This window comes from Neoarius graeffei, chromosome 11 (genome assembly GCF_027579695.1).
Source record: "Neoarius graeffei isolate fNeoGra1 chromosome 11, fNeoGra1.pri, whole genome shotgun sequence".
NCBI lineage: Eukaryota > Metazoa > Chordata > Actinopteri > Siluriformes > Ariidae > Neoarius > Neoarius graeffei.
Window position 1 is genome coordinate 77,551,643 of NC_083579.1, and position 19,686 is coordinate 77,571,328.

The following is a 19,686-nucleotide window of genomic DNA, read 5'->3' on the forward strand; positions in this document are numbered from 1 at the left end:
CTTTTGCCACTCTCAGATATGTAATATTGGATCATTTTCCTCAATAAATAAATGACCAAGGATAATATTTTTGTCTCATTTGTTTAACTGGGTTCTCTTTATCTACTTTTAGGACTTGTGTGAAAATCTGATGATGTTCTCGGTCATATTTATGCAGAAATATAGAAAATTCTAAAGGGTTCACAAACTTTCAAGCACCACTGTACCTTCCTGCCAAAAAGAATAAAAGAATTGAGAGAGAAGAAGCAATTTTCGTGAAATGTGGATGACGCTGGACAGATGACGGACAACACATGTTCTAATTGCTATGTAAGATGAGACTGGATGTGATTGGTTGATTCTGAATACAGCCACATCTTTGATTATTAATACAGCCAGATTTTTGGACGGCTTTATTCTCTTTTTTTTTTAACCCTCATTAGTTTCTGATTTGTTTTCACCTTCTTTGTACAGACTGCGATTATGCACTACAAGTGGAATAAGTTCTGACAGGATTTATCTTGGTTTCTCATTTTAGCAGCGGTGTGCAGACTTTTTATATCCACTATAAATACAGGGCCAGGAATATAATATTATACCTTCACAATGTCAAGAGTAGAAAGTCAAAAACAAGATATGTGTTTTAACTTTTGACATTTTAACTCAGTGGCATGATGAATAAAGAGCAGTTGTGGTGATATGACAGCCAGTTTTCATGCTGATTTCAAAGCTATATTGCAAAAACTGAAAGCATCCACTTGTGAATGTATCCTGTCAAAAACACTCATTGTAATCCCGTGAGATAAAGGCAAAAGTTGGAGATGAATTTATGATCACTATATATTGGAATTACAAATGATAAATATGTCTGTGTGATTAAGCAGCCTGTTAAAGGATTATAGAAACTTGAACGTTGCTGAAATTTTGGGAACCTACCCGAGGATGGACAGGTGTTTGCAAGTCTTTTGGGCAGAGAAAGATGGACTCCTTTGTACAGACTTTTGCTTGAGACCATCTGCCACCCACAGTCATCCTCTTCAAAAGAGCAGTAGCTTCCGTTAAGGAACTGACCTGCAGGGCGAGGAACACAGAGACAAACACAGAGACAAGTGAAAAGGACAAGATGACAAGTACAAATTAAAGAAAAAGAAGAAGAAGAAGAAGAAGAAAGAACAGCTTGATCCTGAGGCACAGGAGCCTGTGTGCTTTGATGAGAGCGTTTTGGACACTTGCATTTTTGGAGAAGTGAGGAAGTCTGAGACAATAAAGACAGCATGCGGATGAAGATTTTTTTATTGGAGTTGGTAAAGCAAGAAGGATGAACTGACGGAAAAAGAAAGCCCTATTAGTGATCATCCTCTCCATCAGGAAATCCTTGTGAACTTGTGTAATGCTGTTACGATTGATATGCGTTTCATTAAAAAGAAGAAAAACAGATAAATAATCCAACAGGGGAGACAAAACCTTTTTTATTTATTTGTAGTCTTTAAATAATATTTAAGGAGATAGATAGATAGATAGATAGATAGATAGATAGATAGATAGATAGATAGATAGATAGATAGATAGATAGATATACAGACAGACAGACAGACAGACAGACAGACAGATAGATAGATAGATAGATAGATAGATAGATAGATAGATAGATAGATAGATAGATAGATAGATAGAGACAGAGACAAATATACAGACAGATAGATAGATAGATAGATAGATAGATAGATAGATAGATAGATAGATAGATAGATATACAGACAGACAGACAGATAGATAGATAGATTAGATTAGATAGATAGACAAATGGACAGACAGAGAGACAGACAGACAAATATACAGACAGACAGATAGATAGATGGACGGACAGACGGACAAATATACAGACAGACGGACGAATGGATGGGCGGACGGACACAGACAGACAGACAGACAGACAGATGGATGGATGGATGGGCGGACGGACACAGACAGACAGACAGATAGATGGATGGATGGGCGGATGGACACAGACAGACAGACAGACAGATAGATGGATGGATGGGCGGACGGACACAGACAGACAGACGGATGGATGGATGGATGGATGGGCGGACGGACACAGACAGACAGACAGACAGACAAACGGATGGATGGATGGATGGATGGATGGATGGATGGATGGATGGATGGATGGACACAGACAGACGGATGGATGGATGGATGGATGGATGGATGGATGGGCGGACGGACACACACAGACAGACAGACAGATAGATGGATGGATGGATGGATGGATGGATGGATGAACAGACAGACAGACGGATGGATGGATGGATGAATGGGCGGACGGACACAGACAGACAGACAGATAAATGGATGGATGGATGGGCGGACGGACACAGACAGACAGACAGATAGATGGATGGATGGATGGGCAGACGGACACAGACAGACAGACAGACAGACAGACAGACAGACAGATAGATATGAATTATCTGAATAATAAATCTTACAAGATCTGTTGCACTGTTACTCCATTTATTCATCCAAAGCATTCATTCATGAACTCTGTATATTTTATGACTCTGAATCAGATTGGAGTGAGTTTGGAAAATTAGATTCAAACTGATTTATTAAACCAGTACCAGGTTTTTTTTTTTCATCTCGATATATTTTAGAATGATCAATACGTAAGCTTGAGAGCCTGAAATCTTTAACTTTGTAACTCGAATTCTGTCCTCTAATGTAGCTGAAGGAAGTTTACTTCTGTTGCACATCAGTGATCAGCGAGGTAGGATTCAAAAGCATCCAATCAGCCACTGAGGTGAGGCGAGGCAGAATGAGGGTGATTACCATTAACTGGGACAGTGTACACATACTGACCAGCTCAGTGTCATCCTTCAGCACAGAGCTCACCAGGAGAAAAAGGAGAGGGAAAGAGTCGATCAGCGCAGGAAGCTGAAACAGAACTGGGTGGATCTGAGGATATTTCTGCTGGTTTTTAGTCGAAGGACTGAATCTTGACAATTATACAGAATATAGTGGGGACAAAAGTCTGGGTCCATCAAGGTTTTTTTTTTCATAATTTATGTGTAGCTGTCCAGGAAAACCCATTTGACATCACTGTGGCTGAATTCTGATCTTCTGGAAGCAAAAATATATTTGGCCTAAATAATGTATATGTGTTTTCATGCGAATTTTTAACCTTGCCTTAGATGCCTACCAGCAAAGATCACATCATGTAATCTGATGTATTGAATGTAAGGATTTGAACAAGCTGTCAAAACACATTGCATCTGTGCTGTTATAGCATCATCAAAACAAGGAAGAGCACTCAGTACAGGTGATCAGTGGCATCACTCGGGGGTGTGGAGGGTGTGGACTGCACCAGGTGACACCATCAGAGGAGGTAACACCAAAAGGACTGTCTATAAAATACCTGCGCAGTATTTCAGCAGAAATGTATAATGTTTTCCAAAAAATACTCCTGTACTTAGTTATACAGTGGGGCAAAAAAGTATTTAGTCAGTTACCAATTGTGCAAGTTCTCCCACTTAAAAAGATGAGAGAGGCCTGTAATTTTCATCATAGGTATACCTCAACTATGAGAGACAGGATGAGAAAAAAAAATCCAGAAAATCACATTGTCTGATTTTTAAAGAATTTATTTGCAAATTATGGTGGAAAATAAGTATTTGGTCAATAACAAAAGTTCATCTCAATACTTTGTTATATACCCTTTGTTGGCAATGACAGAGGTCAAACGTTTTCTGTAAGTCTTCACAAGGTTTTCACACACTGTTGCTGGCATTTTGGTCCATTCCTCCATGCAGATCTCCTCTAGAGCAGTGATGTTTTGGGGCTGTCGCTGGGCAACACGGACTTTCAACTCCCTCCAAAGATTTTCTATGGGGTTGAGATCTGGAGACTGGCTAGGCCACTCCAGGATCTTGAAATGCTTCTTCCGAAGCCACTCACCATGAAACTCACCACGGATCAGATTTGCACCCTGCTTGACCTCTGCCTGACTACCACTTATTTCCAGTTTAATGAAAGTTTCTACAGACAGAAGCATGGATGCACCATGGGATCACCTGTGTCCCCTATTGTGGCCAATTTATACATGGAGGAAGTGGAACATATAGCTTTGACCACTTTTGCAGGAGTTGCTCCCAGCCATTGGTTTAGATCAGGGCCGTTGACAGCTTTGGCTGGGCCCGGGACAAAATAATCTGAGTGGGCCCCCCCCCCCAAATAATCTGAGTGCCCCCCCACACACACACACATACGTGCGCACGCACATCGCCACACAGCAACCACCCACACCCAACCCCTCTTTTCACAGTCTCCATTCACTCCAACCCTTAAATAACAGGTATTCCAAGCCCATTATAACAGTCAACCATTTTATTTCAACATTTCAACATATTTACAGTTTGAACATTTCCTTAGTCTGCAACTATTCAGGTGCGAAATGCAATGCGCCGGACTTTTGCTGTGGCAAAGTCGTCAATATGAATGGCGCGTCGCGCATGCTGGGGTTACATTACGGGGCTGGAAAAAAGTTATCTGTGTCTTACCTGGCTAAGCTGCCCCACTGCCTTCACCACCTGCTGCATCATCTGAATCTTTTCTAAAATATCTATGCAGTGAGCCAGGCCCGGCGCCATGGGCGGGCCTTAGGGGGCCGTGCCCGCCCTGAGACTTATGTGGGCCCGCCCTGCTGGAACCCAGAGCAGAGACTTTTTTTTCATAGGAGACAGGTCACTGAAGAAATCGTCCATAGAAATGAATGGGGACAGTTCGTAACGGCAGCAAACATTCTAATCAACCGTCTCTGACGGCAGTACGGGTCTGCAAATATCCCACCTGTTCTGCTGCCAACAACCAATCATATGTCGATCTGAACCAACAGCTTTCCAATCATCTTGCAGCTTCGTGCTCCGCTGTCCCTCTCCTGCCGTTATAGAAGTACTGCGCCTGCGCAGTGTCGAAATAATCCACGAGAAAAGTGGATTTTAAAGCTTTTTCTGAGTCATGAGAACCAACCTAACACTCAAGTATAATCAACTTTTCATGGCGATTTCAATCATATGCTCTTCGCGACCGTTAGTTTTCACAGAGTCCAGTATTGATATCTCCCCATTCATGTTCAGAGGGTCTGGTCTCACTAATCCGAAAAAGATGCCTGAAAGTGGCCGGCGAGTGACCGCACTTGGCCTGATAGGAGCCCGTCACAGCTTCTTCTTCTTCTTCTGTTTTTTTTTCCCCCTCAAAAAAAAAAATGTAAACTACAAGTCAAAGTTTTTCAGTATAACAATAATAAAGAAAAATGTGCTCAATTTAAAATGTATTGAAACTATTCAAAATCGGCTGATCGGTTCATTCATTATTATCCGTGAGTACAGAAACACTAGTAATAATTTCTGGATCATTGCTATAAACGTGGACTAATATTTCTTGGGAACCAATGGGTTAATGTAATGGAATGAACCAACCGACCAATCGCATTTTTCCTTCAAATGGTATCTGGGTAAATGAGCAGCTGTCTCAGCCAATCACATTTTATTGCTGGACGGGATCATATCACGACATCTTCCGGTAGATACCCGAAATCAGCTTTGTGTATTGTGAGGCCAGCGGAGCAAAAAAAAAAAAAAAAACTTTTAATATGCTGAGCAATGTTTGATACATTTTGGAAAGTTGTTTTGGTTGCTTTATAGGTTTCTTAGAATATTTAACTCGTCACGTCTGTGCTGCTCTCCTGGGTTGCTAGAAACAGTTGTGTTGCCCTGGCTTGGCGTATAAAATGTGTGCCCCCCCAAAGCAATTCAAGGCCCGTCCGTCAGTCCGTGTCTGGCGCCGGGTCTGCAGTGAGCCCCTGAGGCTCTTGGCTTCTTCATCTCTTTTTCTCTTTTCTTTTCTTTGCTCCTGACTTGTGCATGTTGGCAAACGGGCTCACACGCTTATTGTCGAAGCGTTATGATGGAATAGTGCCGTGTTATTTGGCGCCTTAATCAAAGACCAAACCATTTCTGCATTAGGGGTGGTAGGTGGGTTCTTGAATCTATTTTCGAAGACAATAAAGGCAAAAGAACCAGAAATCATTAATTGAATGCAAATATAGCACATTTTTCTCCCCCAAATCAACACATTTTGAAATGAAACAGAATGATTAATGGCATCTTCATGAGGGACCAGTTCTGGGCCCCCCTCATGCCTGGGCCCGGGACAAAATACCCGGTTGTCCCCCCCTGTCGATGGCCCTGGTTTAGATACGTGGATGATACCTGGGTTAAAATCAAAATCCATGAGGTGGAAGCTTTCTCGAAACACATCAATGCAGTGGATAGCAACATCAACTTCACTCGGGAAGATGTCAGTGGGAATAATCTAGCCTTCTTGGATTGTGATGTACACATTAGACAAGACAGAAGCCTTAGTATCGAGGTCTACCGGAAACCCACACACACAGACGAGTACCTACTTTTCGACTCTCACCACCCACTGGAACATAAATTGGGGGTCATTAGGACCTTGCAACACAGGGCTCAGAACATTCCTACAACATTAGAGGGAAAAGAGAAGGAGCAGAATCATATCAAGAAAGCACTTCAGAATTGTGGTTATCCCAACTGGGCTTTCCTAAAGAGCATAAAAAGGAACATAACTGACAAGGATGATAACAGGAACAAACACAAGAACATTGTCATTCCCTACATTTCTGGTCTATCTGAGAAACTCAGGAGGATCTTCTGCAAACACAACATTCCGGTACATTTCAGACCCAGTAACACCCTGAAGCAGAAACTGGTCCACCCTAAGGACAGAATACCCAGACACAAACAGGACAACGTAGTGTATGCAATTCAGTGCAGTGAGGATTGCACGGATTCATATATTGGGGAAACAAAACAACCGCTATACAGGCGCTTGGCTCAACACAGGAGAGCCAGCTCCTCAGGCCAGGACTCGGCTGTCTACATTCATCTTAACAACAAAGGACACTCATTTCAGGATTGTAACATACGCATTTTAGCCAGAGAGGATCGTTGGTATGAGCGAGGAGTTAAAGAAGCCATTTTTGTCAATCTGGAACGGCCATCACTGAACAGAGGTGGGGGTCTAAGACATCATTTATCAACCATCTGCAATGCGGTCTTGGACACGCTTCCCAGATGGCTGGGCGTACGACAGGACCCAGCTGTTTTCGGTGACTCACAGGAGGACAGAGAGAGTCAGCTTGCCATTGATCACCCTAACGGGCAATCCTTTGATCACCCTAATGACTCGCCGTTCACACCCAGCCTCCAGTGACCCACACCAACATGATGCCTCAATGACACCTTAGATGAGCTGGTCATCAGAATTCTAATTCTGATTCTGATTCTGATCCAGAAGAGGATAAATATCTGATACTCCCTATTAGTTAGACAGAACTGAGGAAGCCTTTCGGACGAGAGGTGAAACGTTTTCAAGAATCTTCAAGCAAGTCCAGTTGCCCATTTCTACCACCCACAGTTTCTTACGAAGCCACTCCTTCATTGCCCGGGTGGTGTGTTTGGGATCATTGTCATGCTGAAAGACCCAGCCATGTTTCATCTTCAATGCCCTTGCTGATGGAAGGAGGTTTTCACTCAAAATCTCACGATACATGGCCCCATTCATTCTTTCCTTTACACGGATTAGTCGCCCTGGTCCCTTTGCAGAAAAACAGCCCCAAAGCATGATGTTTCCACCCCCATGCTTCACAGTAGGTATGGTGTTCTTTGGATGCAACTCAGCATTCTTTCTCCAAACACGACAAGTTGAGTTTTTACCAAAAAGTTCTATTTTGGTTTCATCTGACCATATGACATTCTCCCAATCCTCTTCTGGATCATCCAAATGCTCTCTAGCAAACTTCAGACGGGTCTGGACATGTACTGGCTTAAGCAGGGGGACACGTCTGGCACTGCAGGATTTGAGTCCCTGGCGGCGTAGTGTGTTACTGATGGTAGCCTTTGTTACTTTGGTCCCAGCTCTCTGCAGGTCATTCACTAGGTCCCCCCGTGTGGTTCTGGGATTTTTGCTCACCGTTCTTGTGATCATTTTGACCTTATGGGGTGAGATCTTGCATGGAGCCCCAGATCGAGGGAGATTATCAGTGGTCTTGTATGTCTTCCATTTTCTAATAATTGCTCCCACAGTTGATTTCTTCACACCAAGCTGCTTACCTATTGCAGATTCAGTCTTCCCAGCCTGGTGCAGGTCTACAATTTTGTTTCTGGTGTCCTTTGACAGCTCTTTCGTCTTGGCCATAGTGGAGTTTGGAGTGTGACTGTTTGAGATTGTGGACAGGTGTCTTTTATACTGATAACGAGTTCAAACAGGTGCCATTAATACAGGTAACGAGTGGAGGACAGAGGAGCCTCTTAAAGAAGTTGTTACAGGTCTGTGAGAGCCAGAAATCTTGCTTGTTTGTAGGTGACCAAATACTTATTTTACCGAGGAATTTACCAATTAATTCATTAAAAATCCTACAATGTGATTTCCTGGATTCTTTCCCCCATTCTGTCTCTCATGGTTGAGGTATACCTATGATGAAAATTACAGGCCTCTCTCATCTTTTTAAGTGGGAGAACTTGCACAATTGGTGGCTGACTAAATACTTTTTTGCCCCACTGTAACTAGGCATGTAATGATATATCGTCTGACGATAAATCATGATACAAATTTATGATGGATGAATCACTATTATTATTATTATTATTATTATTATAGTGTGTAATCTCTTAGGTTTGCCGAGCTACAATTTTGTTGTTTAGATGGCAGAGAGTTCAATAACAAAAAATAGCAGGAAAACACATGACTTCACCTTAGGCTGAAGTAACACAGCTCGAATGTCCCAAACACACACCAAAAAAATAAATAAATCTAAAAGAGGAAAGAGCTGTTGTGTGATTGACTGTACAAATAAATTGAAGAAGAAATCAGTGCTCTCTTTTTACAGACTGCTGAAAGCTAAAGAAGAAAAGATTTGTTATTAACTTTTTTAAACTTTTAATAAAAAGAATATTTTAGTTAATAAGATTTTTATTTTTTTCACAGTGTGGTTTCCATCAAATCCCGTGCTCTGGTTGGCTGGCTAGTGGGTCCGTATCCTACAGTACGGACCCCAGTTATGGACCTCTGGTGACTCGCTCGTTCACAACAACAACAAACATAGTAGAATTTTTTTGTCAACATTTATCTTTTTTAAATAAGATTTATTTATAAGATTATCTAAAATCTTATAAATTTTTGCCAGCATTTCTCAGGAGAATAGCATTAATTTTACATCATGGATAGTGATAACGACAGTGTTCACAGTGAAAGCGAGTTTTACTACCCTGAGGAAGAAGAAATAAAAGAAAACATTTCAGGAGAAAGCTAAAAACCTGTAACTTGCTCATGCCGAGCAAAAACATGGCTGAATCCTGAATGACTCAATTTTGTATAAATAGGGGACTACATAGTTGACAAAATGTTTTTGTTTTTTCCTGCCATGGAAGTGCACTTGTATACCGAGGAGGAAAAAATTTGCATTACAGCCGTGAATGAGGATTAAAAATGGTGGCTTGCCTCGGCTCGGCTCGGTTTTCCCTTTCAGGCGCTCTCGTTTTCTGTTAGAATTTGGTAAAGAAAAAAAACCATATTATTTACTAGCTTAAGGTCGGTCCGTCTGGTGAAATACCGTGACCTCGGCCTTGAATACTGACCTCGGCCCAGAGGGCCTCGCTCAGTACTTTCAAGACCTCGGTCACGGTATTTCATGATACGGACCTCCCAGCTGGTAAATAACATATATATATATATATATTTTTTTTTTTAACTACAATTTGTACATATGCGGGTACAGTGGTGCTTGAAATTTTGTGAACCCTTTAGAATTTTCTATATTTCTGCATAAATATGATCTAAAACGTCATCAGATTTTCACACAAGTCCTAAAAGTAGATAACCCAGTTAAACAAATGAGACAAAAATATTATACTTGGTCATTTATTTATTGAGGAAAATGATCCAATATTACATATCTGTGAGTGGCAAAAGTATGTGAACCTCTAGGATTAGCAGTTAATTTGAAGGTGAAATTAGAGTCAGGTGTTTTCAATCAATGGGATGACAATCAGGTGTGAGTGGGCACCCTTTTTTTAAAGAACAGGGATCTATCAAAGTCTGAGTTTCACAACACATGTTCGTGGAAGTGTATCATGGCACGAACAAAGGAGATTTCTGAGGACCTCAGAAAAAGCCTTGTTGATGCTCATCAGGCTGGAAAGGGTTATAAAACCATGTCTAAAGAGTTTGGACTCCACCAATCCACAGTCAGACAGATTGTGTACAAATGGAGTTAATTCAAGAGCATTGTTACGCTCCCCAGGAGTGGTCGACCAACAAAGATCACTCCAAGAGCAAGGCGTGTAATAGTCAGCGAGGTCACAAAGGACCCCAGGGTAATTTCTAAGCAACTGAAGGCCTCTCTCACATTGGCTAATGTTAATGTTCATGAGTCCACCATCAGGAGAACACTGAACAACAATGTGTCTGTGAAGATTCTCAATCATCCAGGTCATAGTAAACTGTGGGTGGTAGAAATGGGCAACTGGACTTGCTTGAAAATTCTTGAAAACATTTCACCTCTCGTCCAAAAGGCTTCCTCAGTTCTGTCTGACTAATAGGGAGTATCAGATATTTATCTTCTCCTGGATCAGAATCAGAATTCTGATGACCAGCTCATCTAAGGTGTCATTGAAGCCTCATGTTGGTGTGGGTCACTGGAGGCTGGGTGTGAACGGCGAGTCATTACAACAACAATGGTATGCAGGGTTGCAAGGAGAAAGCCACTGCTCTCCAAAAAGAACATTGCTGCTCATCTGCAGTTTGCTAAAGATCACGTGGACAAGCCAGAAGGCTATTGGAAAAATGTTTTGTGGACAGATGAGACCAAAATAGAACGTTTTGGTTTCAATGAGAAGCGTTATGTTTGGAGAAAGGAAAACACTGCATTCCAGCATAAGACCCTTATCCCATCTGTGAAACATGGTGGTGGTAGTATCATGGTTTGGGCCTGTTTTGCTGCATCTGGGCCAGGATGGCTTGCCATCATTGATGGAACAATGAATTCTGAATTATACCAGCGAATTCTAAAGGAAAATGTCAGGACATCTGTCCATGAACTGAATCTCAAGAGAAGGTGGGTCATGCAGCAAGACAACGACCCTAAGCACACAAGTCGTTCTACCAAAGAATGGTTAAAGAAGAATAAAGGTAATGTTTTGGAATGGCCAAGTCAAAGTCCTGACCTTAAAGTACATATCACAGGTAAATTCAGGAGCAAAATCAATGTAATTCTCCTATTTTATATTAAACTTTGGTCAAATATCTGTCACATTTTGCATTTTGTGCATTTTTTTTTTTACCTTGCACAATACCAGAAAAAATTCAGTTGAAATCAAGCCATTTGAGGTGAATTGGTCCGCCTCTGAAAAAACTTGGCATTTGGATTTCCTGGCAAACACTGATTTTCGTGACATCACGTGCGGGACGCCTCCTTCTGAATCCTACATCAGCACTGGTTTGTTTATGAGAAAACGACCTGGTGGTTTTCTGCAAATTTCTTCAACGCTATCACGTAATTATTAAAATGATTAACAGATGTATCGTAAGAGGGTGTAGCAACACCAATCTTGATGGGATTAGTACTCATCGTTTTCCAAAAGACCGGACCATGAGAGAGAAATGGGAGCGCTTCGTGCGAGGCACCCAGAAAAATTGGGTACATGTTACAGACTACAGCATTATTTGTGGTGCTCACTTCACAAGGCCCGACAACTTTGAGAACTATTTGCAGTGGGAAATGGGCTTCGTGAGGCAACTTGATCTGAAAAAAGATGCAGTTCCATCTGTCAGAATGCCCAAAGCAACACCGTCTCCATCTATGTCAGCGTCACCAAAGGAGCCAGCCGTGTTCGTCTCCCCTGACAGAAGGCGAAGTGTCGCATCCACTGAGGCCCTCGAAGCCGAGGACCAAGCAGAGCCGAGAAAAAGAACAAGAAAATTGGCAATTCACAAGTTGACTGTTGCCAGGGTAAGAAATAATTCTGACATTTCATTATATTCTTCATCCAAAGGTGAACTAACATTGCGCTCAGGTGACAATTTCATATTTCAATGCAAAATCGCTAGCTGCTAAACTTGGTCTACACAGGCTGTGCACTGAAACCGTGTAAGCTCTCGCAGCCTGTTGGCGCTTCCGCAAGTGACATCACGAATCTGGCTCCCCTTGGGATTTTTCCAGACGTGTTTTATTATTATTATTATTATTTTTTTCTGCTGTAGACAGATGGCCTTGTGCAAAATTACCCTTCTGGATGAGTGTGTAAAGGGACATACTTTCATATAAAAAAAAAAAGAAATTGGTCCCGGATATGCACTTTAATCCAATCAAAATGTTGTGGAAGGACCTGAAGCGAGCAGTTCACATGAGGAAACCCACCAACATCCCAGAGTTGAAGCTGTTCTGTACAGAGGAACGGGCTAAAATGCCTCCAAGCCGGTGTGCAGGACTGATCAACAGTTACCGCAAACGTTTAAGTTGCAGTTATTGCTGCACAAGGGGGTCACACCAGATACTGAAAGCAAAGGTTCACATACTTTTGCCACTCACAGATATGTAATATTGGATCATTTTCCTCAATAAATAAATGACCAAGTATAATATTTTTGTCTCATTTGATTCTCTTTATCTACTTTTAGGACTTGTGTGAAAATCTGATGTTGTTTTTGGTCATATTTATGCAGAAATATAGAAAATTCTAAAGGGTTCACAAACGTTCAAGCACCACTGTAGGATAAGCGATGTGATAATAATATTGCATGCCATCAATAAACCCAGTAGAAGGGAATAGAACACGTTTTTTGTGCCATGGAGAAAGTGGCCTTTGGAACAATAAAATCTTACAAAACAAAGCTCATCACGCACTGAGATGTGAATAAGAAGTGACTGTAACAAGAGTTTATTAGAAAATGGTCTCCTCTGGCAGATCTAATATAAGTAAGTTGGCAGAAGCTGCTGTAAGGGTTTGTAGATGTCAATGAAATTTATTATTATTATTATTAGTCATTCATTAAATGTGTCTGTGTAGCAAATGTGCTATATACTATAAGCTGGTAAGCCTTCTGTATTCAGAGCATATGCAGTGTTGGGTGAGGTCCAGTCTGTTAAACACATCGACACCGGAGAAAAGCGTAAACATTATGGCTCAGCTGACTGATTTTTATTTTTTTTTTATTTTTTTATTTTTTGATTGATTGAGTCAAAGTCAGTCAATTTTGTATTGACTGACTTTGACTCAATCATTCAAAACATTCAACTATAAGTTAAAAAAAAGTGCCAATACTTGGCTCTATTATGGTTATTTTTTGGTCTCATAAAAACACCTACAAATGTTCTGAATGCTGCAAGTTTGCTGTACGATGCATGACGTGACTGACACTTTTGACAGAAAGGTGGTGCAGAATAGAATACAGAACTACAGAGAAAATGGCATGCAGAGAGGCAGTAAGTCGCTGTGCCATGATCTGGCTGTGGTAAATCTATGACAGCTGCAGAAGCACAGAAGATGTAAGACTTCTACAAGATGCTGTGGAAAATTGTAAATTTGGAATGGTCCCAAAGAAAAAAACAGCTTTCAAAATAAATAATAAAAAAAAAGTTTATAAATATAGTCCACGTAGATGGCTTTTTGCTATCTCGTTTTTGTAACAGGCGGCACGGTGGTGTAGTGGTTAGCACTGTCGCCTCACAGCAAGAAGGTTCTGAGTTCGAGCCCCATGGCCAACGGGGGCCTTTCTATGTAGAGTTTGCACGTTGTCTGTGTGGGTTTCCTCTGGGTACTCCAGTTTCCTCCACAATCCAAAGACATGCAGGTTAGGTTACAGTAACTGGTGGCTCTAAATTGACCGTTGGTGTGAATGTGAGAGTGAATGGTTGTTTCTATGTGTCAGCCCTGCAGTGATCTGGCGGCTTGTCCAGGATATACCCCGCCTCTCACCCATAGGTTATGGATAATGGATGGATGGATTTTGGTAACACTTTACAATATGCTTCCTTATTTAATGCTTCAGTAGTAACTTAGCAGTATGTAACCAAGTTTTACCAAAGGAGTTCATCAGTGGGTGGCATGGTGGTGTAGTGGTTAGCACTGTTGCCTCACAGCAAGAAGGTCCTGGGTTCGAGCCCAGTGGCCAGCGAGGGCCTTTCTGTGCGGAGTTTGCATGTTCTCCCCGTGTCTGCGTGGGTTTCCTCCGGGTGCTCCGGTTTCCCCCACAGTCCAAAGACATGCAGGTTAGGTTAACTGGTGACTCTAAATTGAGCGTAGGTGTGAATGTGAGTGTGAATGGTTGTCTGTGTCTATGTGTCAGCCCTGTGATGACCTGGCGACTTGTCCAGGGTGTACCCCGCCTTTCGCCCGTAGTCAGCTGGGATAGGCTCCAGCTTGCCTGCGACCCTGTAGAACAGGATAAAGCAGCTAGAGATAATGAGATGAGATGAGATGAGATGAGTTCATCAGTAATTACTAACCACTACAGTGGTGAACCGTTACTATTAGTGCTGGGACTTCAGCTCAGCCAAAACTTAGCCAAACACCGAAAAAGCAACATGGCAAAGGATTTTGCAAGGGATTAGTGGCAGACTGCCAGGTTGCTCTGTTGTGCGTAGATTTTATTTTTATTTAATTTATTTTATTTTTCCAACTTTATTGGACTGTTACAAAATAAACATGAAAAAAAGAAATAAACATAAAAATAAACATAATAAAGTAAGTCAGCCCAAAGGGGAGAATGCGAACGGGCGACCCATGCAAGACGTTTCCCCGAAGGTATAAAAGAGAAAAATCATACAATTAAAATTAGACTACATTGATCTGTGGCAACCACAGTCACGGTACACAGACCAAGTAGAGATGTCCCGATCCAGGTTTTTGCACTTCCGATCCGATACCGATATTTTTTTTCACTTCCGATCCGATACCGATACTGGCCGATACGATACCGGCCTATCCGAGCATGTATTAAAGTTCAAAGTTATTTACCTTCCTTACCTAGTTGTCAGACTCATGTTGAAAAGGGTTTTAGTACTCTTGAGAACAGCTAGCCAGCTGAATTAGGTGAGTTTGAATAATACACAATGGTTGATAACAAGAAACTGACCTGTTTATTCAGGGATAAACACAAAATAGACAGCATTATAAATAAAAAAACAGAAATGGCATCAGTGGTCAGTAAAAAGTGCAAATAAGACTGTAAACTGTATCAAAAAAGCAAAGCACATAAACAACCTTATCTGTATCTATAATATAGTCTATTAACTCAGCATCAGTACTCTTCTCTTGAACAAGTGTAAACCAAGGCTTTAAAAATCAGTGCAAATAATACTGTAAACTATTTAAAAACAAAAATGCCTTCTACTCCCCAATCTGCTAGTGTTAGTTGTGTAGGACCTTTCTTTTTGTCTGCAGTTTTTTTAAGATACTCTTCGTGTTCTTTATGGTGGTATTTTGCTAAATGCTTTATTAAGTTGGTTGTATTAAAACTTCTTACAGCTTTACCACCACGCCTGACTTTATTGTGGCATATGTTGCACTCCACCTCTTCGTCTTTGTCGTCCTTTAGGGTAAAATGATCCCACACAGCTGACATCTTTACCGTTAAACTACTGCTAAATTTACATCGCCGTGATAATGTAGAAGATGCCACTGAGGTAAATTGTAAGGCGCTAATGCTGGTGCTGAAGGTGTGCTGGAAAATGCGGACCGGATTTTGGGGAAACCAGAGCAAAAAACTGGAATGGATTATCTAAATCGGTGCGCTGGAAAACCCGGAGCGGATTTTTTTTAAAAAATGGATCGGGAGTCTGGATCGGAATTTTTCCGCGCCTGCCGATCCGATCCCGATGCGCATTTTTTGCTGATATCGGCGGCCGATCCGATCCTAATATCGGATCGGGACAACCCTGAGACCAAGTACATGAAAAGTCCGTATTATAGGTGGAGGTCAGTAATTCAAAGTACAGCTCTAACAGGGATGATTTGAAAACAGGGAGGCTACGGAATTTATCTGGGGAAAAATATTTACATACATAGTTCCATGGTTTGACAATCCTATTGAAGAATGAGGCCTGATAAGTTGAAGTTCTGCAGTGTGCAGGTTTTAAAATTAATTTCGGATTTTGGGCCCTAGACCGGTCATGAGTTATAAAAGACACGTAGAGGTTTATGTTCAAATCTATTTGGCCATTAATGCATTTATATACAAAGACCAAGTCTGTGGGGCGGCACGGTGGTGTAGTGGTTAGCGCCGTCGCCTCACAGCAAGAAGGTCTGGGTTCGAGCCCCGTGGCCGGCGAGGGCCTTTCTGTGTGGAGTTCGCATGTTCTCCCCGTGTCCGCGTGGGTTTCCTCCGGGTGCTCCGGTTTCCCCCACAGTCCAAAGACATGCAGGTTAGGTTAACTGGTGACTCTAAATTGACCGTAAGTGTGAATGTGAGTGTGAATGGTTGTCTGTGTCTATGTGTCAGCCCTGTGATGACCTGGCGACTTGTCCAGGGTGTACTCCGCCTTTCGCCCGTAGTCAGCTGGGATAGGCTCCAGCTCGCCTGCGACCCTGTAGAACAGGATAAAGAGGCTAGAGATAATGAGATGAGACTAAGTCTCTAATCTTTGTATGTAAATGCATTAATGGCCAAACAGATTTGAAAAGTAACTCACTAAATTAGACAGGGAAATGAATACTTAAGTCTGAGTAAAAAATTCTGTCGCGAGCGTGCAGCGTGGAAGAAGAGTCTGGAGACAGAAATCTTAGTTTCTCGGTCGTTAGCCTGTGCTACTTGCTCTCAATAGATAGCACTGGCTTGACCGCTTTATTAGCATTCGTTAACACTACTGATGAACAACTTGCAGATAAGCTCGTGTTAGCCTTTGAGAAGGTTGATGGCGATACATTTTTGGTCCCTCCCACTATAAATCAAAATCTGATTGGTTAATTAATTCATCTGTCACTTCCTACATAAACATACACTGCCATGGCCTTCTGTCCCGGCAATGAAGTCCTAACCAGTGAGTGAGCAGCTCGAAACTCTTCTCAGCCTAGAGATAACGAACAAAACAATTTCATTGGATAACTGGATTTTAATGTTTTCAGGACAGTAACCCTTTCATTTCAGGAAAACATTTGATAGAAAATGAGGCCAAATTAGAATCAAAAGAGAATAATTATCATGAAATTATGAAAGAATGAAAGAAATTCAAGGTAACATTTGGAATGCTGATATGTTTTGGCTTCTCTGAAGGACTTGAAGGCCCTGAAGGGTCGCCTCTGAGTCACTATAATGAACTACTATGTTGACTAAAGTGTAATGAATTAGTAACTTACCATGCTGACAAATCTGTAATGCTTTAATGTCTGATACTGGATACTAGTTACCAGGCTTGTAGTACCCGAGTCCGACTCGTGCCCTAATTTTCAGGACTGGTGACTCGACTTGGACTTGAGCACTGATGACTCGGACTTGGACTCAGACTCATGCATTAACTGCATTCGGACTCGTAAATTGGAGACGAGGACTCTGATTTTTTTCTTTACTTTTTGTAACGTCATAATAATTTGGCGTAAGATATTTATATCTACATTAATTTTTGTATTAATTTTGTGCAAAAATGTCACACCTGTGTGCCTTGGCGCATGCATCAGATAGACTCTTGGGCGTGCTCCGGACAGCACGCGCACCAAGCGGACTCTCGCATGTGCACCATAAACGACTCCTACCTGCACAGGATTAAGGTGCAATCAGCACGCCAATAAAAAACTGTGAAAACTCACTTACTTTGCAAAGTATTGAGTTATGTTGCTGACACATTACTGAGCCTTATTTCCTTGTCTGGTTTCCTGATCCCTGATTTCCTGTTTCTCGTCTTTGATCCTGCCGAGTCTATGATGGCCTGTTTGTGTCTTGCTTGACCTATCACCCGTTTCACCATTTTACGATTTTGCCTGCCGTTCTGGATTGTTTACCGTCTTCACTTGTATTGATAAACACACCTGCACTTACATCCGTCTCCCAACCATCTCTGACAGAATACTTCACACTCCCTGACAAAGAAAAGCACAGTCACCTGTTCATACGGCATGTTCAGGAACAAACTAATGTTAATGGCGCTGAAACAGACACCGTCAAATGGCGCGGGTGGAGTCTTGTTCTCGGACTCGACTCGGATCGATAGTGGACTCGACTCAAATTTTTTTTTTTATGACTTGGACTTGACACGGACTTGAACACTGGGGACTCGAGACTGGACTCGGACTCAAGGTTTAGTGACTCGACTACAACACTGCTAGTTACTAGTGTTTTAATATTAAGGTTAAGATATAACCTTTTTTTAAAAAAACTTTTCTTATGGTGGAACTTCTTTCTCAGTATTTATGCTTTAATGCTTTATGTGATGACAAAGAAAGGACAGTGTACGGAACTGATACATGTCAAGAAAATAGTGGTCCAAATGTGGATCACAAGTTGTTATTGTTCTGTAAGCATGCTATATAATAATAAGTAATAAATCATGAGTTCATCACTTCAATTAACACAGTAGTTTAGTACAGTGGGTAGTAATTAATGAGGATATGCTTTGGTAACATTATGGTATGGTCATACATAACACAATAATTATTTACCCACATTTGTGAAACGTGGATAAACCATAACAGCACAGCCTATCAACTAAAATATTCCTTTTATTAAAAATTAAAAAGTTAATAACAAATTCTTTGTTTGCAGTCATGTGACTTTTTGCCTCCTAGTTCATTTCCAGTTTCCAAGTTACTAAGTTACTAAGTCGTAACGTTAATTCACTGTATTGTAATGTTACTAAAAAATAAAACAAATAAAAAAATTAAAAACGGGTTCACAGTTTGATTTGCCTGTGATATTTTGGAAAAAAAAGAAGAAAATTTTCTTAAAAAAAATTGCAACATCTATTTTCCTATTCTTTATCAACTTAAATATTCCTTTTGTTAAAACAACAACAGCAACTTTTGTTACATTTTCTTAATAACCAACAATAATTATTTACCCACATTTGTGAAACTTGGATAAAACATAACAGCACAGCCTATCAACTAAAATATTCCTTTTATTAAAAATTAAAAAGTTAATAAGAAACTCTTTGTTTGCAGTCATGTGACTTTTTGCCTCCTAGTTCATTTCCAGTTTCCAAGTGACAGGCAATAATCAAAGATGGCGTCCAAGCCAAGTACCCGTCTGTCGTCATCTTATGGAAAACATTCTACATCTGACTGTTAATGGACAAGAACCAAAAGCAAAACTGAGATATCAAGAAAATATATATTTATGCGATGGATTGTATCCCTGCAGCTTAAAAAAGACGGACTTTTCAAGCGATTTCAATAACTTTCCAAACATACAGTTTCCGGACTTTTCTAATTATCTGGTCGTCCAAACATCATTTTAAATGAAGAATCAAATGAAAGCTTTCACAAGTCTTGAAGCCGATAACTTTTTTGTTGGTGGCTTGGAATAAGACTTCCAAAGGACAATAATCGTCTTATTTTTGCGAGTGTGATTAATGTAAGCCGAAGTGTCGTATGTGATTTGAGTCGGAGCTGCTGTAGGTGTTTTTGCAACGATAAC

General features: G+C 41.1%; 1 protein-coding gene across 1 annotated transcript in view; it reads right to left on the minus strand.

Annotated features, from left to right (window-relative positions):
• The window catches only part of alk (ALK receptor tyrosine kinase), a 225,471-nt gene that overhangs the window by 152,475 nt on the left and 53,310 nt on the right, over positions 1-19,686 (minus strand). Inside the window, exon 3 of the mRNA XM_060934731.1 lies at positions 916-1,050. Coding sequence (XP_060790714.1) covers positions 916-1,050 — 135 coding nt within the window. The remainder of the gene's footprint in view (positions 1-915; positions 1,051-19,686) is intronic.